General features: G+C 34.5%; 2 protein-coding genes across 3 annotated transcripts; one reads left to right on the top strand and one right to left on the bottom strand.

Moving 5' to 3' along the window:
• Positions 1-850: 850 nt before the first annotated feature.
• On the bottom strand, positions 851-6,652 carry LOC115994399 (serine/arginine-rich SC35-like splicing factor SCL28). Of its 2 annotated transcripts, none has more exons than XM_031118538.1 (7): positions 6,278-6,652; positions 6,025-6,102; positions 4,642-4,806; positions 4,369-4,436; positions 4,181-4,220; positions 1,641-1,850; positions 851-1,245 (listed from the first exon to the last, which is right to left on the bottom strand). In XM_031118538.1, the coding sequence occupies exons 1-7, from the start codon at positions 6,466-6,468 to the stop codon at positions 1,236-1,238; spliced, it is 762 nt and encodes a 253-aa protein (XP_030974398.1). In that variant the 5' UTR covers positions 6,469-6,652; the 3' UTR covers positions 851-1,235. The 2 variants fall into 2 exon arrangements, with proteins under 2 accessions (XP_030974398.1, XP_030974399.1); XM_031118539.1 differs by having other exon boundaries at positions 4,369-4,433.
• Positions 6,653-15,089: 8,437 nt separating this feature from the next.
• On the top strand, positions 15,090-26,800 carry LOC115950777 (squamosa promoter-binding-like protein 7). Its single transcript, XM_031068017.1, has 11 exons — positions 15,090-15,781; positions 16,361-16,533; positions 16,619-16,836; positions 16,951-17,025; positions 17,131-17,238; positions 18,121-18,235; positions 19,680-19,815; positions 22,488-22,650; positions 23,852-24,421; positions 25,292-25,534; positions 26,491-26,800. Exons 1-11 carry the CDS (start codon positions 15,255-15,257, stop codon positions 26,572-26,574), a joined length of 2,412 nt encoding a protein of 803 aa, XP_030923877.1. The 5' UTR covers positions 15,090-15,254; the 3' UTR covers positions 26,575-26,800.
• The last annotated feature ends 59 nt before the right edge of the window (positions 26,801-26,859 follow it).

The raw sequence follows: 26,859 nt of genomic DNA, 5'->3' as shown, positions 1-26,859 counted from the left end.
CACATGTAACATGTTACACAATATGAAAATAAGAACTCCATTAAATGTTAAATGGGGTAGCTTGATTCATCCGATCGTATACGATCTAATAGGAAGAACATTCTTTGGGCTGGCAGTGGCAGGAGCTGTATCATGCTAATATACAGCAGTTTAGCACAATTTTTGGGTCTTCAAAAGAAAAATGCTACACATTATTTTTTTGCCTGGACATTTTTCCCAGCCTGCTTATGTACAACTTTTTTAATCTCTGCTTTTCTTGGTACAATTATACTTCCTCAACTTATTTTTAAGCACAAAAAACCAATGAAAATAAACTCTCCGTAGTCCCCACCATATGAACGATGAAAGGCAACAAAGGCACCAATGATATACAAAATTACTAAGTGTGCGTTTGGCAAAGGCGTTTTGCGCTTCTCACATTTGCATCTGCGGTTTTTTTTTTTTTTTTTCAAGCCATGATTGTTGACTTTTCCCGTGAATAGTGTACACTATTCACGAGACCAATAAACTTCACATTTCAGCAACTTTTCCATTAAAAATGAGTCCCACAGTACTTTTCACACATTTACAAATTATTTTACTACAATATTTTCAGTTTTCAATTGTACCCAAATGGACCCTAAGTAGCGAAATAGACCTATGCATATCAAAAGTACATGCTTCTACGGTAAGGCCTTTTACCACAGATGAAATTTTGGCATGAACATATAAACGTTTATGCATCACCTGGAACCTAGTAGTTTCATCTAGGACACCCATGTAACTAGAAAATGAACCACCACAGCCAAAGATCAAACCATGAGGATGGGCACAGCGCCAATCACCACATATATAAGGGATAAATCATTAATTAATTCAAAAACATTTATGCGAAAATAAATTTTAAAACTAAAAACTACAAGTTGCAATTTGTACAATAAATAAACCATTCCCACAAAGTTGCTAATGGTGACTTACGGTCAAATGGAAATTACTTTGCACCCCAAATAAGGTAATGGTTTTCAAAAACCAAAGCAACCATAGTAATGCTCCTTCAGAAATTACAAGCACCCATTTGACTAACAAATGAAAGGGTTAAATCTGACAAAACACAACAACAGGATAACAACAGTCATAATATTACCAATGTGCATGCCCTTCCAAATACGAAACTAATTCTTCTTCTCGCCAAACTAATGTTCCAAATTTGCTTTGAACCAGTGAAAACACAACATGAGAGCAGCATGCGACAACCATCAGCGAGGACTGCACATAAAAAATAAAGAAACAGTCACCTTTCTTTAATGAACCATTGCAGATTTGATAAAGAAAAATTATCTTTAGATCTTCAATTAGGGAACAACAACAGATACTGTCCGTGCAAATGGAACCTCAAGAGATCCATATGTAGAGCCATTTTTTTCAAAATAATTTAGATCTAGAAACTGACACGAAGGCAAAACTTTCTAGCCCTAAACGGCAATCATAACCCCAATGAATAAGACCTACCTTATTGAATTTATTTAAAGATTCAAACATAGATTACCAAATATGACAACATAAAGACCAGATATAATGATGATACAGAGTGTATAAAAGATGTGCATTAGAGAGAAGACTATCATTAATAGAATCTGAAAAAAATATAAAAGGCTTCCTACCTGTAGGATCGTGACCGAGACAGACTGCGATTATTGCCCCTTGGACTTAATGACCTACTCGGTGCAAAATCCCTCTCATCTTGGGGACTCCGACCATTTTCTCTTGGACTTGGGGACCTCCTGTACTCCCTCTCATCACGTGGAGGAGGTGATCGTGAAAATGACCTAGTTCGCACGGGAGAACGATAATCATCCCTAGCCACATGGTCCCTGTCTCAGTGGCAAGAGGCATAGATTAATTTATAAAATAAGAATAAAAAAGGATAAGAAGGAAAACCAAAGCTGATAAATCAGCACATAGAACAAAACTACATATATCCATACTGAATAAATCACACCAACGAGAATCATCTCTACTTTTCACAAGCAGAAACCTGTCCAAATTGTCATATCCATAAAGCTTCATCAACAAAATTAACTTCACACAGTCAATGAGATTAAAAATGGGTTTTTGTTTTATCACTTACATCCTCTTCAAAATCTAATTGATCAAAATATGGCCTTTACCTGCACCTTTCCAGGATTTCGGAACAAAAATATGACACTTGATCCAAACAGTGAAAGTTAGGCTCTATAATGATGCAGTGGATGATCAGCATCTGATAACTTCATAGCTTTCTTGGCACCAACTTTCTAAAACCTCAAACTATCTTTTTCTTGGACAATGTCCTCATATCTCTATCAGTAAAAACTTTGAATTGCTTCCCTTCTTTGAAGAAGATTTCTTTCTTTGGCCAAATATATGCTCTATTGTTTCTTTCTTAACTGGATGGTATATGCAAAACAAGATATCAAACTTAACAAAGTTCTTATGAAAAAAATATAACTTGAAAAGTTTCAATAAGAAGGAAAGTATAAAGTACTCTCATGATTCGAATCATCTCTTCTTCTTTTTTTATAATCATGATTCGAATCATCTCTTGAACCAAATTTATCTTAGTCAAGTTCATTCAAGAGTAGCCAGCCTCACAAACCAAAAGTAGGACAGGAAAGCCCATGCAAGTTGTAGAAAATAGCTGGGGAATGGGAGATTATAGATAATACTTATGGAGAAACTTTGATAGAAATGTAAGCAAGTTGCCCATCACTTTATGCTCTCTTTTCTTGTTAATCTTTTTTAACCCAGAAGTCTTTAAAGTCTCCCCTTTCACTTTAATATCTGCATAAACAATGCCACTGGCAGATATTATTCATTGGAACACATGTGACATTACCTCTAAGATAACAACCTCCGTACATCAAAAAGTCACAACAAAGGATGGTCATCAAGGTTAAAGGACCGGATATTAGTTTTTAACTTTCCAAGACATCAAGCAGTAAACCTGCAATATTTTCTCAATCTCACACCAAAAACCAAAAGGAAAAGAACTGCAATACTTGGTTGTTAAAATTTCTTATATAAACAATTTTGCAACATCAGAAGATAAGCTCACTATTATACAGAAGCTTATTAATCCTGATATACTAATGTCCAATGAAACCCAAAAGACATATGTCAGAAATTGTTCATGTCAAATGTAAACTTTCCTTCAAAAGTATAACAAAGCCATACAATTTCACCAAGAAACAAAAACAAACAACAAAGAAAAACATAACAGGTAACAATCTACCAGAATTCATGCAAAGGCATACAGAAACAGTGTTCAGATAGCAAAATATAAACTAACAACAATTTTGACTCATAAGTGCTACCAATGAAAATATTAAGTTAAGTATATAAGTTTTAAATTCAAGCTGTATATACTGATTCTCCACCTGTGCCACTTAAATTTATTGGCTACACAAATCAACATCAGATAAAAATAAATATAATGAATTCACATCCATGAAAATTGAGATCTAGCAGATATTCACATACCACCCTTTTTCTTACTTAATGAAATCAGTATTACAAAATCAGATGAACATTTAGATTATAATCTCACAATACAACTAAGTATAATCTATTTAAATTCTCAAAGAAATCGAATTGGTCAAACATTACACAGCCAATCCCAAGCATAGGAGAGTGTAAGGGTTATATTGAGTAGACAACCAAAGGAACACAGATGGTCAAATGGAAGGTTTTGTTGAGTTCAATTAATTATATTACATTAGCTATAACAAAACGATCGTATTGAAACGCTATTATTCACAATATTCTGAGCTTCTTGTTCAAGTTTTATAGGCAATCTCCCATTACTACTTGATATATAGCAGAAGCATAGCCATTTCTCCATGACTCTACGGAGCAATTTAAGGTTTTTTTTTTTTTTTTTAATTCAATTCAATTGTTACACTAAGTGGGGGAAGGGGAATTAGAACCTTGGTTCTCCTCATGGACTCTATTTCCTGGACCCGACAACATATGAAATAAACAATGCCACATATGCATACCCATTGAGTTATAACAAATAAGATGATGTGCATACCTCACCTCAAGGAACATTTAAAAAAGAACTATGATCCAGACACACTGGACTAAAGTAATAAGAGGAGAAATGATAACATTTTAAATTCCTAATTATAGTGAAAACTCTTCTAACAGATAGAATGCAAACCTTGAGTCACGCCTAACTGGAGTTGGAGACCTTGAGTCAGCTGTGAGGGGAAAAAGGAAGAATCAGGATAATTTAGTAGAGATTTTAAAGGTAACTTCATAATCTCATTTCACAAAGAGCTACAAATATACTTTTACAACTTTATAAATGTATAAAAATTAAATGCACAAGTGAAAGGTCAAACTGACAGCGGTATCGACGTCGAGGGGACCGTGGTGGAGTTCTCCTTCTACGGCTACCTCCATATCGATCACTACTTTATTATGGAGAGAAGAGAGGAAGAAATGAAAAACAGGGTCAACAGGTGATTGATTAAGTATAGTTTTTTTTTTTTGATAAGTAATAAGTTTATTGATATCAAATAAGGAACACCCTAGTACATAGTGAGTGTACAAGGGGTCAAACAGTAATAATAATATTCTTATTGATGCATAACGGAAGTGAACCGAATGTTGTAATACCTTACGCGGGTAGTTGTACGCATTTCTTGAGGAGTTTTTCTGTTCTCTTCAGCAAACACAATTCTTATCTCCCGTCCACCAATAATTGTATGATTCAGTTGTTGTTTTGCTTCCAAAGCATCTTCAGCATAACGGTACTTCACAAATCCAAAGCCTCGTGGCTCCCTAAAATTACAAAAGAACACAATTCAACATCATGATTTTAAATTATGATAATAATGGAAGCAAAAATTCAGCAAATTAGCAAGTAAATGAATATCAATTTCATAGAAGTATTTCCTCAATGAATTCTACTTCTTTCAACACACATAAACATCAACAGTAAGAAATTAAAGGACTTCTAACATTGAACTAATATATAATTTTACCAAATTCCATACTTGTAACCAATATCTTAATATGAGACATGTTTTTTACTCTGGACATGTAGAATTAAAAATACATAGCTGCAGTATTCATTCTTGATTAATATTAAGCATAAAATCTATCTTTTATAACTAATATTAAGTGTAAAATCTACACAAAAGTAATAAATAGGTTGCTGTTTTACAATCCAAAACATGAGGATAGCATCTCAATACAATCTATTCTAGGCGTATGCACGTACTTTCTCTCACACAGTTTCACAGCTCCCATGAAGAATTATAATACAGATATAACTAAGCTCACAATCAACACAGCAAAGGATTCAATTTCTCATGACCTTAGCGCAACGGCAAGTGCCTACCACCAAGCAATGTGTCACAAGTTGAAGTCTGGGAGTAAGGCTGACTACCAACCACCCAAGTAAGGAGCTCGTACACTGAATTCAACCCTTTTTTCTTAAGCTACACACACCCAATGAGCCTTAAACCATGACCTCGGGTACGAGGTGCCAATTGAGCTAGAGCTCATTGGCAATTCAAGTCAGGGAATCAGCCTCTCCAAAAAGGTTAAGTCTGACTACTGACCACCTCTCTCAAAACTCAGAGAAACTGACTTTTTTTTAAAGTTTCACACGCACCCAGTGGGTCAACTTCAGGTAGGAGGTGCCAATTGAGCAGAGCTCATTGGCAATTCAAGTCGAGGAATCAGCATCTCCAAAAGTTTGAGGTAAGGCAGACTACCAACCACCCCTCTCAAACCTCAGAGAAGCAGGAGCCTCGTGCACTGAATTCAACCTTTTTTTTAAGTTACACACGCGTCCAATGGGCCTTAAACCATAACTTCAGGTAGTAGGTGCCAATCAAGCTAGAACTCATTGACAATTCAATTTCCCATTTTCTAACATATAAAGTCCATTGAAGCAACCAGTTTTGACATGCAACACACACACACACAACGAAACTCGAAAATAAAAAAATCAACCATGTGGACATGTATAGTAACAAAAATCAAGCATACCCAGTATAGTAATTCTTCGGAAGATACACATCCTTCACCTGACCAAACCGCTCGAATGGACCCCTCAGATCTTCAGGCCTGAAGTAAACACCATAATTTAAACCCTAAATATTCCAACTTTTTTCTAATAATCCAGAACCAATTCATCAAATTAGAATTAGTATTAAAAAAAATTGAACATAAACACAAACCAATTAAGAAATTCATGAAACTATTAAAAAAAAATTAAAATTATTGAAGGAGTAGAAAAGACCTAGCGTCAAGGGGGAGATTGCGAACGAGCAAGCCAGAAGGAGCAGGAGAGCGACGCTGGTCTCTGTACGACCTGCTGTCACGGTAGCGATCGCGAGGCTCGTCGTCGTAGTATCGCTTGCGGCCACGCGGCGGGGTTCTGCTACGGCGGCGAGGGCTGTAGCTTCGGCTTCGGCTTCTGTACCTCGCCATTTTTTTGCTTTGCTTTTTTTGGGGGGGAACCCTAGAAGGAGGAGAAGAGCAGAGAAAGCAAAAACCCTAACCCTAGAGGAAGAAAGAGAATAGTGAATTTGTTGCGTCGTGTGGGTTTCGAAAGTTTTGGAGGGAGAGAGGGATAAGGGTTAGCAGACACTCGGTACGCTTTCTTGCTAGTTAAGAGTCTGTTTGAGGCTTTTAAAGTCTTTTTTTTACTTTGATTTTTTTTTTTTTAAGATTTTCAATATGCGCTAGTAATGATAATTTTTTATTATTAAACCAAGACATCAATAAGTATTTAGTATAGACGGGAGTTGAACCTCAAATCTCTTATACAATCATTAGAAACTTTATCAGTTGAGCTAATTTGAACCACTCTTTAATATTTGTTTGATTGATTAAGTTAGAGCATTTGCATTGAGATTATTAGAGCTCCGAACGTGTCGAGTGGAGTTGAGATGAATATTAAAAGTTTAAATTTGTTCGTTTTTTTTTAACCTAAACTCATTACCAAACAATATTACATGTTAAAATTTGATTCATTTTATTGTCAAACAAACTTAAACATGTTAATAAGTTAATTAATTTATTCTTTTTCAATATATAGGGTCCGTTTGGATACCGCTTATTTTGCTGAAAACTGAAAACACTGTAGCAAAATAATTTTTAAATGTGTGAATAGTACCGTATGACCCATTTTTAATGAAAAAGTTGATGAAAAAAAAGGTTTGTGTGTCCCGTGAACAATGCACGGGACCCATTGAATAGTGCCATTTCAGTGGAGGTGGAAGCTTGTCAAAGAGGTAGTGAGTCCCATGCACAGTGCACGGGACCCACTGACAAGAGACATCCCACGTTCACGTGCTTCTCAATTAAAAAAAAAAAAAAGGAGGAAAACGCAGACGCTTGGGATTTCATTGCTATCCAAACGTATACATAGTAAAACTAATACTATAATTTACTCCCTTCACAAATTTATAAATTTTTTCCTATGAACAGACTATTTAAATTATCGATAAATATAAACATATTTATATATGTGTATATATATATATATATATGTAGAGAGAGAGAGAGAGAGAGATTAATTGAGTCTCGCGTTCACAAATCTATATCTATATATCTATATATAAATTTAAAAGCTGAAAAGTTATTGTTATTATTCTCTTGTTGAGCTATATTAGCATAGAAATTTAGTCTACCTCGATCCATTTCAATTGTCTTCGGTCCATTTCTGTACATTCGATCTACTTTGGTCCATTTCGGTCTATGCGGTCCATTTTGGTCCATTATGCTCCCTCTCTTTCATTCTTTCTCGCAACTCTACTTTAGGTTGATTAATTTGTATGTTTTTTAAATATTTTTCTACTTTGAATTGCTTAGGTGTTGTGTTTCCAAACTCCTAAGTTTCTCATCACAAGTCCTCTTTCTCCCCTTATAGCTTGGTTTTTTTGAAAACCCCTTATAGCTTGGTTTGATTTTTGTTTAAGTTAATCATTAGTTTGGAAGTGAGAATTTGAGTTTATATTAAAACAAAATCTACATGGTTATATATTTGAATGTGCCTATCAATTTTGAGTAACATCAATTATCATGATAATTTTTCTAAGAGAATGAGAAATTAGAAACTTACCAAAAGAAATTTGGAAAATATAATGCATAATCTAACAATAATTAGAATTATATGGACCACTTTAAAAAATAATAATATAAATAAAATATCAAAATAATAAAGTTTTACATTTGTAAAATTAGAGAGATAGAATTTTTTTTTTTTAAATTGTATAATTTTAGGGAGAATAAACTATTGTTGAGATCCAAAATATTACAAGTATTGAAATCCAAAACTAATGGGCCCTTAAAGATAGGAAAGGCCCAATCCGTGAGCCAAAGCCCATTTAAAAATAGAAAGAGGGAAGCTCAAGCTCATGAAGGAGCGAGCCTTGGGCCGTAGGGAAGAAAGAAAAGGCAAAGGAAGTTTGGCCCAGCCTCTGTGAGAAAAGTTCCCAATAAACCTAGAAAGGGACTGGACCAAGATACTTAAGAGCTGCTAGAACCAAGGAAGAGGATCCTTGGGAAGTGCAGGAAAGAATCAGCTGGGAGTTGGACAGCTCAGGGAAGCATGCTCATGGACACAAGGAACGAGGATAAACATGTCCCAGCAATCGCCTATGACTAAGAAAAAAGTTGGTGACTTAGGAATCAACACTTGGTAAATCTGTCTGGGGATCAAACCCTCAATAAAAGGCATTCAGCATCAGTTAATCAAAGTAAAAAGAAGCATTAGAAAGAGTGATTAAACCTCATAAAATAGAGAAAAGAGAGAAACGTTGTGAGAGATCGTGTGATAAATGTTTGGGGATACACTTGGATTTAAGGGAATTCAAACTTCACAAGTCTTGGAAGCCTACAAAGAGCTATCTAAATTTGTGACTTTTGAACTTATTTGAACCTCGTGGCATATACCAGCAAAAATAAGGACTAATGTATTAAAATACTTGATATAATGACATACCACTTTACTTTATGAGGATCCCTAACGTCCTTACTTATTTTTTCTTTATTTCTCTACTGTTCCTTAGCCATTTAATTTACAATATGTATATATTTGCATGTATGAATGTGTATGTGTTGTCGGACCCATGTTTTGTGCACAACTTGGTTCGCAATCAGCCCAATATAACTGTAGTGAACTAAGCCCAATCCACCAAACAACAAGTATAGAACTCTTTGGGGGCCCAGGATCCTTGTTTCCACTTGGGCCTAGGTACTATCCAAAATAAAAACCCACAACTATCTACAAAAACATTTAGAGAGTAAATTTTATATACCACATCTCAAAATAATTATATATTCTCACACGATGCGTGAGTCAACGACTAGTACATTATTATGTTCAAGTTTGACTTATTTAATAGTTGAGCTTGAACTTTGGATTGAGCTTAACTTGTTTACTAAACTAACAAACATAAACAAGAATTTTTCCGAGCCAAGCTTCAGTTACTTATAAACAATTAGGTTCATTTATAGCCCTATAGATCAGCAAGCAAAAGAAAAAACACAAAAAACCACTCACATATCATCATGCATCAGTGTTCAAAAAATTGCAAAAGCTATGATTCTCTTATAAGTATATAAGTGAATTGTAGCTTTTCTGTTTTTTTGTTTTGTTTTTTTTTTTTTATTTTTTTTTTATTTTATTCACTCCATTGTCTCCATTTGAGACAATTCTCAAAACTTAGGTAATAAAAATTCAGCCAAATAAACAATTTTAATAAATTATTTTTCATAAAGTACGCTATTTTAATATGCAATTAGGTATATCCATTTGCCGCAAAGAAAACATAATTATTTGGTGTAATAATGACTTCTAGAACCAAACGTTTATTATATAGTATTTTTAAAGTATACAAAACAAATACATACTATTAGGTTTAAACTTGGAAAATTCCATTCAAATGTAATTGTTAAATTTGTTTGTAATCAATTCATTACAGTACATTGAAGTTGAAGAGCATCTGCACATGAAGCAGTTCAAGAAAAGCAAGTTTGTAAAGATTCGACTGCTCTTCGATCAATCGAGAATCAAGATTATTGACTTGTTTTAAATTCAGAAAGTCGGTTGTGCCGAGGTTTCCATACCCTACTGACATTAAGTACAACACAAGCACTGTTACAATCAATTGGAAAAAGGGATAGAGATTGTATTGATGTGAACCCTGGAGAGATATCATCCAAGCCAAACGCCATAAACTTAGAGAATCAAATTGAGAGATATTCAAGATGGTGTTGGTGCAGTCAAGTGACTAAGCTGAAATCACAAGATCCCAGTTGTTCATGGGGCCAATCAAGTACTGTATTCAAGAGGTAATTGGAGTCAACCATAAGTTCCAATAGTGAAACAAGTGTGTGTCATCCTGGAACATCCATAGAATTGAATAGTTTAGTAGTTCTAAAGTTGTATAAGGTTTTTGCAATAAGTTCATGTACTAAGAGCATCTCCAATAAATGAGCAAAAACTAAAATCCTTTCTAAAATAGATAGTAAAACCCGAAAGCACAATTTCAACTTCCTCTCCAAAGTGCAATAAGTTTTTTGTTAATGAACCATCACTCTCTTGATCTAGAGTGTTAGTACTATTCATTATCAAAAGAATTTTTTAAAAATGTACCCCAATTGAATAAAAAAGTCAGCCTCATCTTCTTCTTTCTCTCTCTCTCTCATGTAAAGAAGTTGAAACAAATACATTAAAAAATAAATGAAAGTGATTATTTTAAATGAGACAGATAAATGACAAAAAGTAAAAATTACTGTTTACTCTCCAAATAGTAAATGAAAGTGATTATTTTAAATGAGACAGATAAATGACAAAAAGTAAAAATTACTGTTTACTCTCCAAATAGTAAAAAAATTGTAGGGACAAGAGTTTTGTATTGGATTTGTAAATTTCTCTTATTACATTAATTAAATTACTTATGTGCTTGTCTAGGATAAGTTACCCCTTTCATTGGTTTTTTTGTTGGAAATGTTTTCCTTGATTTTTCTCGTGTACATATATATATATACTTGTCTTATATTTTGTTTATCTGTTCATGCACGCACTACTTTAAGAATCTAATTGAGATCAACTTATTTAGTTTTTTCGTGAAAAGTATACTAAAGTATATTGTGATTTGAAAAAAAAAAAAAAAAAAAAAACGTGAGAGATATGGAAACAAACAAAAAGCCTCGAAAGTCTTCAGTTTCCTTGTGTATAAAGCGAATATCATGCAGCATGAATCATGGTGTCTCCCAATGTCCTCCATTATTAAAGGAAATGCATGTATTTTTAATATCATACAATAGCACATGCGTATTTCATATCCATATATATATATATATATATATATATATTTTATAATATAAGTTAACAATTTACAAGTTGCTTTTTTTTTTAAAAGCGAATTCGTGAATAGGGAAATGCACTAGATAGAAGCCGTTGAATGCAGAATAATAACAATCAGGTAAAAGGGAAATACTGTCTTTTCAATCCACAATGAGCGATTGAGGGCATCTTCTTCGTTTCTCCGTGTCTCTCACTACCTTTCACTGCACGCAGTCACAATATGTCAATATGATTGCTAGTTTGAAGAATCTGTAATGAGATAGATGGGTTCGATTAAAGTGATCTTGTGTGGTGGAGGTGTAGCTAGTATATCACATGATGAGTAGCGTTTTCATTTATTTATTTGTCTTAAAGGGAATAACCGAAATTGTGAAGCTAACGAATTCGGCTCATAAAAACACATGGTTTGTAATAAATGTTACTTTTATCCCAACTACTTTGTTCCTATGTTTAAGTAGGGACAAAATTAAAAGTTAATTCAATAAAAATATAATTTTAACTTCCATTTAACTTCTATTAAAATATAGTCTAAAAAATAGGACCATCCTCTTATTGATTCTTAAATTGTTTTATTCACGTATAATTTTTTTTTTTTAAAAAGTCTTATCGCATGTGCAAAGTGCATGTGATGAGGCTAGTAAATGTTACTCTTATCCTAAATGTATGTGTGCAAGTGTTTGCACGTGTGTGTGCACGCATGTAATAAATACTAGCATGTTTTGTTATTCTGTGAACTTATGCTTTATTTGTTTTGATGTAAAATATTTTTCATAATTTTTTTAATCTTTTTTAGGTGTTTGTTTGTAGGTAAAACATTGTCAAATTTGTAAAATATTTGTTATTGACCCTAAAATTGTTTATAAAAAGTTGTAAAATGTTTTGCCTTTAAAACTTTGGTAAAACATTTTCAAAAGATAGAAAATGGCTTTGCCTCTTCCATTTGGTTACTAGGTCATCGGTCAAGTGGTCGAAGGCACTGCTCTTGCGACTAGTGCCGACAGTTCGATGGCTAAAGACACTCCTCTTGTGACAAGTGCCAGTAGTCTAGTGTTCAGAGACTTTGTTTTGGCGACTGGTGCCAATGATCCAATGTTCGGAGACTCCACTCCACGACTGGTGCCAGCGGTCTGGTGTTCAAAGACTCTACCCTGTGATCGGTGTTGGTGGCCTAGTTGGCAATTTGGTGTCTAAAGACGTTGCATCGCAACCAGTACTGAAGGTATGATAACTGAAGATACTTGTTTTGTCGACCGGTGTTGGCAGTCCAATCATCAAAGACACTACTTTGACGTTGCTCAGGGCCAATCCCATCACTAGAGTCATCGCTTTAACTGCCTGTTCTACCGGTCCAATCATTGGACCTCCAGTACTAGCGACTTTAGTGTTGAGCCCTCAAATTTGGTGGTTTGCTTGAAAAATTTTACTTGTCATATCAAACATTTAAAAATATTTTACTAGCAGAATATTTTACATGTAAACTATTTTACATGCAAAATATTTTACATATAGAATATTTTACATTTAAAAATAATTTATTTTGAAACAAACGAAGTGTTAAATTCTAACTTTATTACTGGTTCATGTAAAATTGGCATTGTATTAATCATAAGTTATTAGTTTAGCAAATTAAAATTAGTTTTGCACCATATGAAGAGGTTAGAACTTAAAAGCTACCGGCTCAAGTTTTACAAATCTTGAAGTGGATGGGGCATAGATGAGTTTCATAAATAAAATAAACTGAAATAATTGGAAATGAATCGGAGAAGTAAATATAAAGATTCATACTTTTGCTAAATTTTAACAATTTTTTTTTTTTCTTCCCTGAGTTTACAGAAATTAAGAAATAGAAACAAAAAAAAAAAAAAAATAGTGATCATGAAATGAACTGTATGCCTATTAAGATTATCAATTGTAATATGAAATTATTTTTAGTTCTTTTATCTTCAAAAGCATTTTGATAGAGGCTGTTTGTCCTTTTGCTATATATGTTTTTTTTTTTGGGGCTGAATATGTATTTTAATTTTTAAAGCATCTTTTTTGACGGTATCAGGAATATCTCAAACTTTCCTATGCATTTTCACCAACGAATTTCTATGAGTCTTGTATTCTATATACTTTCTTCTCACAAAAAAGGTCCATCATCTCATAGAATATGGACTTTAAAAAAAGTCGGGGGAGAAAAAGTAAAAACTTAAAAAAGGAATCTGGACAAAGACAAGACAACTATTAAAATCTGTTATTTATTTTTGGTGGCACAGCTGATCTTCCAAGTTCAATCAACTGTGTCAGACTTGAAAGACTCGCAAAATTAAAATAATAAATAAAAAGATCCGGTATGATTGGAGCCACGTCATCACCCTAGGTTTTATTTGACAACGAGGTTTCACCTTCCAATCTCACTTCTCCACGTTCTCTCACCAAAAACGCAACCACCACAAACAACCCCGCGAAACAAAACCCAACCGGCCTAATATTAGGCGCGTGGGTCTCACCACCCTTTATGAACAATCATACAGATAAATTGATACAACGATTTTGATTAAGGTATATACCAAAGTGCACCCCCCAAAACGACTAATTGAGTTTTGTTCAATTCAGCCAAAAAATAAAAAAACTTCTTCAATTTTTACTTTTTATTTTCCATAAAAAAAGTAACGAAAACTAATGAACTTATATTCCTTTAATTAGTGGGTTCCAGTTAGTTCAACTGGTAAAGTCTCTGATGGTTGTATAAGAGATCTGGGGGTTCGATCCCTGCCTACACCAAAAACTGATTGGTGTCTTAGTCTGATGATAAAAAACAATCATCAGGAGCGTATGTCATAGGTTGAAACTCTCTAAAAAAAAAAAATTCCTTTAACTAAATGTTATATGACAAAAAAAAAAAAGTTGATTGATTGTAATAAAAAACACGGCCTTCACTAATGCACTTCATCGCACACATTAACACTAACATATATTCTTTTAACCATCTATAATGATAATAAGATGTTAATACATTGTTTATTGTAAAGAGAACCATAGCATTTGCATCATACTTAACAACCTACTATCCACAACAATAAAGAAGATTATGACTTTGTGCACTAACACACTTCTGCATCTGTGCATTCAAGCCTTAGCCTTGTATATTAGCCTTTGGATTATTATTTGTGTAGAAAATATTCTCTTTACTACTATAATGAAAGAAGGGCTCAAGGGCATCGAAATCCACTCCCTTACCATTAGAACTGCTAGTTGACCTTCTCTTCCTACTTGACACACTTACTCAAGCACATTTATAAACTATTTGCCTTCCTGGCTTATAGCACTAACGAAAGGCCAACGTAACACATTGCCCAACCATTCCTGCTTGATTTCGTTTTCCTACTAAGCATGCTATTCATTTTCATATTAGGCATACTTTTTATGTTTTGACTTCATTTTCATATTAGACGTGCTATTCTTTTTTTTGTAGTAATATGACCGCGTCACCATATTACTAGACGACAAACCAATATGAAAAGTATAACATAAGCTCGATGCCAATCGTTAATTATCATTATTTCAAGACACTAATCAATTTATAATATTGATTATAAGAGATCTTACAAAATCACAAAACCTTATTACAAGTATACAACCGCTTCAAACAAGCCTCAAACAAAAAACCCAAACGCGCGTGGTCCTCACAACCTACCTGAAACAACCATAGTACTGGGCCATGCAATAATTTAAAAGAATGTCGCCACAATTACCTCATCTCATTTTCTCAATTTTTTTCTAACAAAACTACAAAACCCTCTGAGCCTCAAGTAGCAGCGACTCTTCGTCGATCGTCTCTCGTGCTTCACCAACCAACCAACCAACAAACTCAACCACCGCCTCCGATCGTCTAGGGTTTCGTTCGGTCCCCGACATGGAGCCGCCACGTGTAATGGAGGTGCACCCGGCGATGACCGAAGAAGACCCAACCTCAGCTCTGTGGGACTTCGGAGACCTCCTCGACTTCACCGTTGACGATCATTTCTCTATGTCCCTAGATCCCGATCAACTTCCCTCGCCGCCGCCGATTATCGACCAGAGTCTCGATTTTTCGCAGGAGGATTCGCAGGTGGATACGGGTCCTCCGGGCCCGAGTTCCGGGAAGATCCGGAAACGGGATCCGAGGCTGACGTGTACCAATTACTTGGCGGGTCGGATCCCTTGTGCGTGTCCGGAGATGGACGAGAAGCTCGAGATGGAAGGGAGCCTCCGGGGGAAGAAGCGGTCCAGGATAGTTCGGGCCTCGACCCGAACCGCCCGGTGCCAAGTACCCGGGTGCGAGGCCGATATCAGTGAGCTCAAAGGTTATCATCGAAGGCATAGGGTTTGTTTGCGCTGCGCTAATGCGAGTGAGGTTTTTCTTGACGGTGATACCAAGAGATATTGCCAGCAGTGTGGAAAGTAAGCTCCAAATTGCAATTTCTTCTTTTTCTTTTTCTTTTTTGATTATAATAGGATTTGAAAGCGAATGAGTTTCTTTTTTGTGCATGGGGATTCGATCCAAGTATCTTATATAATAACTGATAGATTTTACTGAGTTAACTGAAACTTATGATTTAAATTTTTGTATGCTTTATGATCTTCCGGATTCTATCACTAGCTGAAATTACATATCACTTGATTAGCAATGTGAAATGCAACCACAAGGGCGGTTTTGAAGTGAATATTTGATTGTATACTAGTTTGTTGTTATACTTCTATGGATACTTGATAAATGTTTGTAGTTTGGTTCTTACTTCTTGTATATTGTGTGAGCTTGTCCATTTCATCTATACAACCAATGATGAAGGGCTTAGTTTAAAGTGAATTGCTTTAGTTGCTTATACTTGTGTTGGGATGCTGGTAAATGGTTGTTAATTTGAGGAAATGGATGTGTGATTTAGGTTGAATTGGTGAAACTTGCGTAGATTGGTTCGGTGTATGCTTTTTTTTTTTTTTTTTAAGCTATTGGTTTCTACTTATGTGCAATATGCTTGACAGGTTTCACATCTTATCGGATTTTGATGAGGGTAAACGGAGTTGTCGAAGAAAATTGGAACGCCACAACAATAGACGGCGGAGAAAGCCTGCCGATTCTGGAATTGCAGATGAGAAGGAACCTCAAGGGTCCTTGCAGACTGAAGATGGCCCTTGTGATGATGAAACAGGAAAAGGTATTATAGATTTGATTGGTGCAACTGGTGGAGCAGAAAAGCTGCATATTCTTTCTTGATAAGACGCTTTTTGTCTATGGTGTAGATAGTTTATGCTTGAGCAGCCCCATAACTGAAACGGAAGCATTCTTGGAGTCTGAAGATGGACAAGTTACTACCCTCTGCTCAGCTCTCGATTCTCAGAATATCCATGGTGATGCATCTTTTACAGCTTCTGGTGAAACCCAAATGGATGGAGGAAAAGATAATTCCAAATGTTCTCTGTCTCAGTTGTATGACAACAAGAATGACTACTCATCTATGGTGGGTCTATGCTAAATGCTATGGTAGATGCATTGCCATTTTTTACTTATTAAAAAAAAAAAGGTTTTTCGAGGAGCTATCCTGGAGATATACTGATTCAATATATGATTGTAGTGTCCAACAGGTCGAATCTCATTCAAGCTGTATGATTGGAACCCGGCAGAATTCCCTAGAAGACTCCGGCACCAAGTATTTAAAGGATTATTATTACAGTTTATTATTTAATATAGAACAGATCTTTTTGTAGTCAGAGATGCGAGGAATGGATTAACGTGTGTTTAAATGTATTTGCAGATATTCCAATGGTTGGCCAATATGCCCGTTGAGTTGGAGGGGTATATCCGCCCTGGATGTACAATATTAACTGTGTTCATTACAATGCCAAAGTTTATGTGGGCGAAGGTAATGGTTTAACTGGATGTTTTCTTTTTAATTCTTGTAGGGTCATGATGAAATATCATTGTTAACTAGATAGATGTCTGTCTAATGATGCATGCTTCATATGTGCATATATGTACTCATTAGTTTGTGTTCATGTAGTTCCTGGATAAATTGATTTGTGTGGACATGGTGATTGTGAGGCCTTTGGAAACTGTCTTAACTGTTGTTTATATACACACCCAGATACCCATGACATATCCTTTCACAGTTGTGCAGTTTTAAAAAGTTTCAATTCACTTTCTCTCTCTCTTCCCCCCCCCCCCCCCCAAAAAAAAAAAAACCTTCACATTTGAGGCTCCATCATTTCTTAAGTTTCTTGATTGCCATTGGGGAATGACTCATGGTCTAGTTTGCTTCTTAAACTAAATGTGCTGCTACTATTGTTCTAATGAGCTTGACCAGTAAAATAAGGCTTGATTTTATCGTGTAAAATTCTATAATGTTTCTTTCATTGTTATTTGATAGAACAATATGATGTGTGGTGTATTCATCCATATATACAAATTCACATGCAACACAAAAGAACTTTTTCGGGTTCCTTTTTCATACATTGCGGGGCAATATTTTTCTTTTCATCATTTCACATGTGAAACTAAATTCATCGTGCTACCTGGATAAAAAATTTGTATATCATGCAACTGTCTATAGTATTGAGTTTTATGTGACCAATAAAATGTGCAGTTGGCAATCCTTATCAAGTATACTAAGTAATAAGACAGTTGTAGTCAGTTTGTCACTAATTATATCTACTTGATCATATTATTCTGTTCCTTTTCCATTAGACTTTCCAGTTATCAGCAGAATTTGTAAGATTAAACTTTAAGTTCTTTAATGCATCAACAGTTATTTGAAGATCCTGCATCATATCTACTTGACTTTGTTGCCCCTGGAAGGATGCTATCTGGAAAAGGCACTATCCTTGTTTTTATGAATGACATGATTTTCCGGGTAATGAAAGGTAAGTTGGTGCCCATATTTGTTGCTACATTTGTATCATTATAGTTATGGAGTGGTGTGACAGCGCATGAAGGTAGATCGGGTGTAACTTAAACCTAACCTTATATATATATATATATATATCAAGGTTATCGATTCCGTACCGTACCGGCTAGCAATCCGGTACGCTCGACCCCCCTATTTCGTACCGGAAAAAATACCGGCCATACCGGCCAGTTTTGGGCAATACCAGCCGATACCGGGCGTATCGGCCTGTACAGAAAAAAGTTTTTTTTTTTTTTTTTTTTTTTTTTTTTTTTTAGTTTTGTAATTTTTGAATTTTTGTTATGACAAAATAGTAACTTATTTGCATTAACTTATTAGTATTATTTGTTTTCTTAGTATGCAATGGTAACTTTTAAGCTTTCTATTTTATTTTTTTATTTTTTTTCCCCTTTTAATTGATACTAAAGTCTAAAACCATGAATAATTAGTTCTGAATTGAGGAAATGTTTTATGGTAAACTTTTATATTTATTATAATATATATATATATACACAGACACATACATACATACATACATATATTTATTTATTTATAAATATAAAAAATAGCGGTAAACCCGAAACGGTACACCGGTATTGATCGGTATCCGAAATATATCGTACTGGTGGCCAAACCGGTACGGCCTCCGGTACGGTATTAACATCCTTGATATATATATATATATATATATATATAATTGTATGGACAAAACTTGTGTGTAGTACTTTAGGTGCTGTTCCTTAGGTTCCTCCCTTAAAATTTTACTATGTGGCTACTTAACAAAAAAACACACTTCCATCCTATGAGAAAAATGCTACATGGCAAAATCTTAAGAGAACCTAAGGAACAACATCTAAATATTGTACCTAAGTTTTGTCCTAATTATATAATGAGATGCTTATGAGTTTCCAAAATTATTTTTGGGGTTTTGACCCATATCTATGCAATTATCCTATATAAATGATTTTTAATTTGATTTTTTTTAAAAATGATTATTATTTTTTGAATTTTTAAAATTTTAGCATTTACTACATAATCAGCCCATTTAAACTCATACATGTAACTATATTAAATAAGATTTTAAATATAAGATACTCTTGTTTGCCCTCAAGATTCATATTGTTTGGTCTTTAGAATTCATTTAGCCCGAATGCCACCTTAATAATTTAGCTCTTTAGATTTCCTATATAATACTTGGGTCAATTTTGGTTTAATAATTTAGTTGAGATAATTTTAGATCTTAAATTCTCTAGATATTTGTGTTATCTTATATTAAAAATAAGACTTTGTCTATTGCAACCTGATCCTAAGATTCTTTTCAAGAACTGTATTCTTCAGTTTCTCTATGGATTGCTATGTTAGAGTTTTTTTTATATGTTTTCAATCTTTTTTAACATGATTTGAGCATTTAATGGGTGCAGGTGGAACTTCTGTGATGAAACTTAAGGTGGAGGTGCAAGCCCCAAGGCTTCACTATGTTCATCCTATATGTTTTGAGGCTGGAAAGCCTATGGAGTTCATTGCTTGTGGAAGTAATTTGATACAGTCTAAGTTTCGGTATGATATTGACAGCATAGGACTTATGTTTTATCATAAAAATTTATTTGCTGAATATTCATTGCTATGTTAGTTAATGCATGATTAATATGTATGAATATTCTCATTTGGGGACTGGGATGTGGGATGTTTTGATCTACTCTCTGTGTGGCAACTTTCCTCCCTTCCCTACCAATAGTAATTGAACAATCCACTTTTGGAGGTCAAATGCATATCTTTCTCCATTTTTGGCGGTATCTTTCAATACATGCATAAATCCCTTTATGTCTAATAGTTGCATCCTACTAAAACGAGACCATAATGAGTGGCCAGTTGCCAAATTCACAAATTATAAACTTTTAACATAACCTTCCAAATTTGCCTATTAAAAGTAATCAACACTTAAATTGAGGCACACACTTTTCTTTATATAAAAGGTATTATAGGAAAATTATGTTTTGGTTTTTGGAATTGACACACATTATGGGACATGAAATATTGGCAACCAAGCCACTCATTATGGGACGGAGGGAGTATCAATCTAATATTTGATGCATTAAATGTAATTGGAGTGGAGGGCAGATTTCCCTGATTTCACTTTTGGTGGGGCATATTGATACAAGCTATATGATCCTTCTGAGAATCCAATTTCTTTTGCAGTTGTTTAGAAGCATTCAAGCACTCCTTGTGTCAGGTTGCATGAGTGACATGGGATAGACCATAACCATAGAGCTCTGCCATTGAATGATCGAATCCCATATATTTAGATTCAACATCAGCTTTTCCTCTGCCTAGTGGTAACGGCTATGTTAATTGACCCCAATCACCAAATATATGAGTTTCAGACTAGAGTTCTCTAGAACAACTGCACCAGAATTAGTGTAGGAAAACTCCCTGATGGGTTTCGACATGCTCCAATACACTAGTGTTTGACATGGAACACATTTTCATAGATCACGGGCAAGAAAAGTTCAACCACTTGATGGACTCTCTTTCAATTGCCCTACATAGGCTCTGTACATATGTTAAATCAGTGACCACTCACCACTCATCTATTGGACATTACAATTGACATACTAAGTTCTCTCTGCCGCTGCTCTTGAGTTGTAACACTTGCCAGCAAAAGCTTTATAGACAAGGAGAAAGTGCTTCAAATGATTCCCTTGGTGAATAGGTGTGATAGTTCAGCTAGAAAAGACTTATTTATCAATCAAATGAACAAAAATAAATAAATAAGAATAAAAATGGGCAGTGTTGATTTGGCTTCTTGTATTTTCTTGATGCAAATACCTTTTAGAGTTGAATACATTTATGGAAACACCTGACTTTTAATTATGAAAAAAAAAAAAAAGAGTTGAATACATTTATGATTGAAACAAGCATGGTCGTGCAGAATAATTGGATGCTTGAGTTTTGCTCAGGCACATCTGAAAAAGTCTAAACTTGGCTTGAATCTGAGTCAAGACTAAAAGTTTTTAGCTTGGCTTGTAGGGGGGTTGATCTGCTTGTAAGCTGTTTAGTCTCATCTCAATCAATCTTGAAACTTCCACCTGTGTAACCTCTAATTTTGTTCATTAATTTTTTTTTTCAAGGAAAAATCAAATGATATTACTAATCAACATCTCTTGAGTAGCAAAAGATGAATCAACTAGCATCTCTTAAATATATCAGGCCTATGACATGTTTCTTACTATGTACTTTTATATTTTTAATTTGGTTATTGCTAGTGTTCCTATGAATAAGACATAGGAACTAGGATGCACAGACATAGACACGTGTACGGGTACGGGTACAATACGGAGACACAAGCAATTTTTGAAAAATTATAACATGATACAGTAGATAGGATACTGTTACGATATGGATATGATCCAAATATGGCACCCCAAATGAAGTGTCCGTGCAACCTAGTTTTCATGTTCTCCCACATATTTAAATGACACAAGATTTACTGCATGAATGTCAAGACTTGTCAACATGCATGGGTACGACACGGCACCCCAAATGAAGTGTCCGTGCAACCTAGCATGGAACCCTTCCACTACTGCCTCTAAACTTGTGCTAGGCTATGGAGTGAATAAGTTTAGAGGCAGTAGTGGAAGGGTTCCATGCTAGGTTGCATGGACACTTCATCTTGTGCTAGGCTAAGGAGTGAATAAGTTTAGCCTAAGATAGTTTCACCTTGGGCTCATTTAAGAAAACGATCTTGAGCCTGGGTTGTTTTGATTAGTCACAACTGTGATATGTCAAGCTCAGTTTGAGATTGAGTTAAAACCACAACTTTTTCAATATTAGTGAGCCATACAAGTCTCCTACCCCAGAGCTGCTTTTAGCATATCTGAGGCTTTTAGTACAATTGGAAGAACATAATAAGCGATTCTCTTCGGACAATATTATTTGTGTCCTTGTATATATACTAGGTACATTGAATTTTAACTTGCCATGATCATGTATATATTTTGTTGTCAAGTTTTCTTATACTAGGGTGATATTCTTGTTTAACTGCCAATGAGCTCTGGCTCAAATTGCACTTACTCTTCCCACAATAGTGGATAGAGGGTGAACTTATCAAAAAAAGAAAAGAAAATAGTGGATAGAGGGTGAGGTTGTGGGTTCAAGACCCATTTGGTGCATGTGTAACATACCAATAAAAGAAGTTTTTGTATTTACATGTTAGGATGGTTTTGTTCCAGGTTTCTTGTATCTTTTGCTGGAAAGTATCTTGCACATGATTATAGTGTTGCATCTAAGCATGGTCAGACTGATGGTGATACTGCTTCTAGTTTTAACCATCAGTTGTACAAGATATGTATCCCTCGAACTGAACCAGATCTTTGTGGTCCTGCATTTGTTGAGGTAGGTATTCTGGATAACTTTTAGATTATGCTGGATTTTTTCTATCATTTTATACAGGATGTTTCTTGTCCATACTAACATACTTTCATAAAAGGCATATTTGATGTGTCATTCAAATTGGTAAAAAATAAAAAATAAAAGTGGGTTGGTTATTCTTTCTGGAACATTGCAACTGTTTCTAGTTCCTGTCTGCATACTTCTGTTGCATTTCCTATTTCTTGGGTATGTTTAACTTTGGAAAATGTTTTTGTTTATGCGGGGTGATGTTTTCGTATGTTGTTTAATTTGGTTATGGAATATGGAGCTTTTTTAGAGTACACACGAAGTTCACTAGAAAATCAGTTTTATCATTATGGCACTATTTTGCTTAGATGCTGTGTGTTGCTTCTGTGTCTATAGTTTTTTTTCTTCATTTTTTTTTGATAATTTGATGGTTACAATGGCGGAGGGGGGATTTGAACACTAGATGTCTCAATTGGAAACACTAGGAAGTGCCTACCAGTTGAGCTACAAGACTCCTACCGCTTCTGCGTCTATAGTTAATACAGTGGTGAGGATTATTATTTTCTTGGGACTTGGTACCAGTATCAAATATTTTGCACCATCACTTCCTAGATGTTGTGGTAGCATCAGTCTATGCTTGTTGATCATCAGGATCTGCAAATAGGTGTAGAAACAGAAAACAATGGATTTATAGTTACAAATACATTTTGTTGTCTACATTAACATTTCAAAGCATGATGGACATGGTTTTTAATTGTTAACTCTGAACATTTTTATTCTGAACAAAGTTTCTCTCCAAACTACAAACTCCTCATATATCTCTATATTGAGTGTGAATTTTGAAATTCTAACCATTAGATTGCATGTTCTTATTATATTCTTCATACATGTAAAATTTCAAGAAGATCAAAGATCAATTGCTATTTCATCAAACAAATGTTAAAATTTCAAATTTTTATGATCTCAAAATTGTGTATAAAAAATAAGTTTATTGATCAAATAGTAAATAATATCCAATTTGAACAAAATTTGATATGCATGTTAAGAACATAAGGAACATGAAATTCAACGGTCAGATTTTCAAAATTCACACAAAAAAAGAGATATATGAGAAATTTGAAAAGTTTCTCTCCAAACTAGTTTGGAGAAAAACTTTGTTCTTTTATTCTAACGTTCTTTCTCTTAATTTATTTTGTAGGTTGAGAATGAGTCTGGCTTATCTAACTTTATTCCAATACTAATTGGAGACAAAGAAATTTGTGCCGAAATGGAGATATTGCAGCAGAGATTTGATGCTTCTCCTTTTCTGAATGAATCAGAGTCTGCAGCTATTGGTCCTATGTCTGACTTGCGTGAGGTTTCTGCATTGAGACAATCGACATTTTCTGAATTTGTTTTAGATGTAGCATGGCTAATTAAGGAGCCTGCATCAGAAAATTTTCAGCAGTTTATCACTGCTTCACAGATTCAAAGATTTAATAGTCTTTTGAGCTTTCTGATGTGTAATGACTCGACCACCATTTTGGAGAAACTGTTACAGAAACTGAAGATTGTGATAAGCAACATGGAATTTAACAGTGTGGCTAAAGGCACTTTTGATGCTGATTTGAGTTTACTACAGAAATACCTTGACAATGCGAGAGCTATTCTTTGCAAAAAACATAAGAAAAGTGAAAGTTCAATGCAATCGGGAGCTGTGCCAAAAGGTGATCATTTTTCTGAAAGCCGCTTTCAAGAAAATGTGCTCTTGGTTCCAATCAACAGGAAGGTGAGGACTTAGAATTTTAAAGTTTCTGCTTTTGCTGATTGTGAATCCAGATTTAGAGTTGAAGATTTAAGAGCTGATGAATTGCTGCATTTCTCTTTTCTTCATACTAGCTAACAATACGAATTTATCTGGGGATTGGATTTATGACTTTCTTAATATATATATCTCAGCAGCATGGCCAGTGACCTGCTCAATGGCACTTCAGCTCTTTGTAAAAACAAGATGGAGGATGCATAATTAGCAATAGTAAAAAAAAAAAAAAGCTGGTCACAATTGTGTCTGGACATGTGAATTTAGCATTTCTGAAATCTGGAAAGAAAGGATAAAGCATGGTCAATGTGAACTTGGAGCTTATAAGGTTTTAAAAATTGTCACAATTTTGTATGTTATATGTCAACATAAATAAGCTGTCCGATTCTGTTTTTGCAATACACCTCAAAGGGTTGAAGTCAAGCAATTAATGCTAATGCTTTAGCTACTTGTTAAAGCCTTTTTTGGGACCCCCCCTCCCCCCTACTTAGGGTGGGGGTGGAAATCAGTTCTTTTTAGTCTATCTAATTTGAAATTAACAAAAAAGTTTTTTTTTTTTTTAACTAAAAAAACAAAAAGTATTTAACATGTAATATTTTAACCATCCAGTTCTTGATTAATTCTTTGTTATGAATTTGCTATAGCGAATATTTTAAATCTCTTCTTATTGACCATAGGTTTGCACTGCTTTTTTGATATGCTACTGGTGTTATATGTTAAGAGCGGTCTTGTTATCTAATTGATGATATCTGAAAACTTGAGAGACATATCCATGATACTTGCCTTTCCAACTGGCATTTATATCTTCGTTCAGTTGATTAGTTGGTGCTTTATTTGCAGGATATGGAGATAATCACAAATGATAAGTTGGGGGTAGAGACATGTTCAGCTTCTACTTGTAAAAGTGAGACTGTTCCCCTGTTGAATAGAGAGGTTATCATGAATGTTAACCCTGCATGGCCAAGAAAGTCATGTGGTCGCATTTTTTCTGGGGCAATCTTGGGCTCTCGTCCTGGTATATTTGTAATTGGCTTTGCTGCTGTTTGTTTAGGGATGTGTGCCGTTCTACTTCACCCTCACAAGGTTAGCGAATTTGCAGTTTCTATTCGCAGGTGTCTGTTTGATAGAATCTAGAGAAATATTGAATGTTAAAGTCTGTTTCAACCAAAATAGGGCTGACTTCCATCTGTAAATATCAATTGTAAACCAACACTAACTAAACTGTTCAAAGCTTTGACATGTGAATGTGCTCATTGCGTTGGAAGCTTGATATCTAAAGTTCAAATTGTCACATCTGCATCAGTCGAACGTTTTTGTTCGTTTGCAGGTTGAGAGTGGGGGCACTATTAGCTTGGGAATAATGTAATTCTATGTATTTTCCTCTTAATTTTGAAAAAAAATTCGATTTTTCTTTTTGCTGTAAGTCTGTAACATTGAGTATTTTTGGTATCAATTCATTATTTTAATATATTTTTATTGCTAATCTATTTTACATATGATATTTATGTTTAAGTTTAATTGCTTTAACAACAATTGAAACAAAAACCAGAAAAACACGAATGTAAATTAAAATAAAGTGCACAACATTTTATTTTTGCGGTTGTCCGCGACATGCTGTACTAACATCAATGATCAATTATCAAACGAGTTGCAGTTTATAGTGACAGTCACGCAGTTGAGTTAGTTTTATCTGTTGGATTGGATTGTTAGCTGTTAGGACTCAGGGATTTGTTAGAGAATCAGTTCTGGTTTATAGTTAGAACTAAGCCCTGATTAATTAGTAGATATTTTCCGATTTGAGCTTTACCTTCCTCATACTTGTACAGATTCTATAATAATGAGAACATAATAATTCTCTCTCTTTAATTCTAATTCTTGCTCTTGCTTCTGTAATTTCTTCAACCTCACATTTTATATAAAGAAAATAAAATAATTATTAAATAATTAAATTCTCCATTTTTTTAACCCATTTACGTTTTTTGAGACAAACAGTAATTTATCTGTATCATATTTTCTCATTTTCAATCATGAATATTCAGGGAGCAGATATGGAGGTAAAAAGTCTGGCTGGATCTCAGCCGCTCATTATATTTGTGCAGATGGACTATCAACCAACCATTTGATAGGGATGGCAGTTCTTATTCCTTGCTGATAATTTAAAAATCAGATCCTTGACAATGGGAAATTCAGTTGTATCAAGATTTAAAAGCAATAATAAATTCCATGACATAAGATTAAACAATTAAAATTGTTGCCCCTTTGGACAATTGTTTAGATTTGGATCACAAATGGGGATAGACGAAACTTGCAATATCGTTTTCACAAATCAGACATTGCTCGTTGTCCTTATATCGTCACTATTTATTTCCACGAAATTGTCTAACTTTCCGAAAAAATCAAATCAAGTT

Source organism: Quercus lobata, chromosome 6, assembly GCF_001633185.2.
Source record: "Quercus lobata isolate SW786 chromosome 6, ValleyOak3.0 Primary Assembly, whole genome shotgun sequence".
NCBI lineage: Eukaryota > Viridiplantae > Streptophyta > Magnoliopsida > Fagales > Fagaceae > Quercus > Quercus lobata.
The sequence above is the reverse complement of the archived record's forward strand: the minus strand, read 5'-3'. Positions and strand labels throughout refer to the sequence as shown.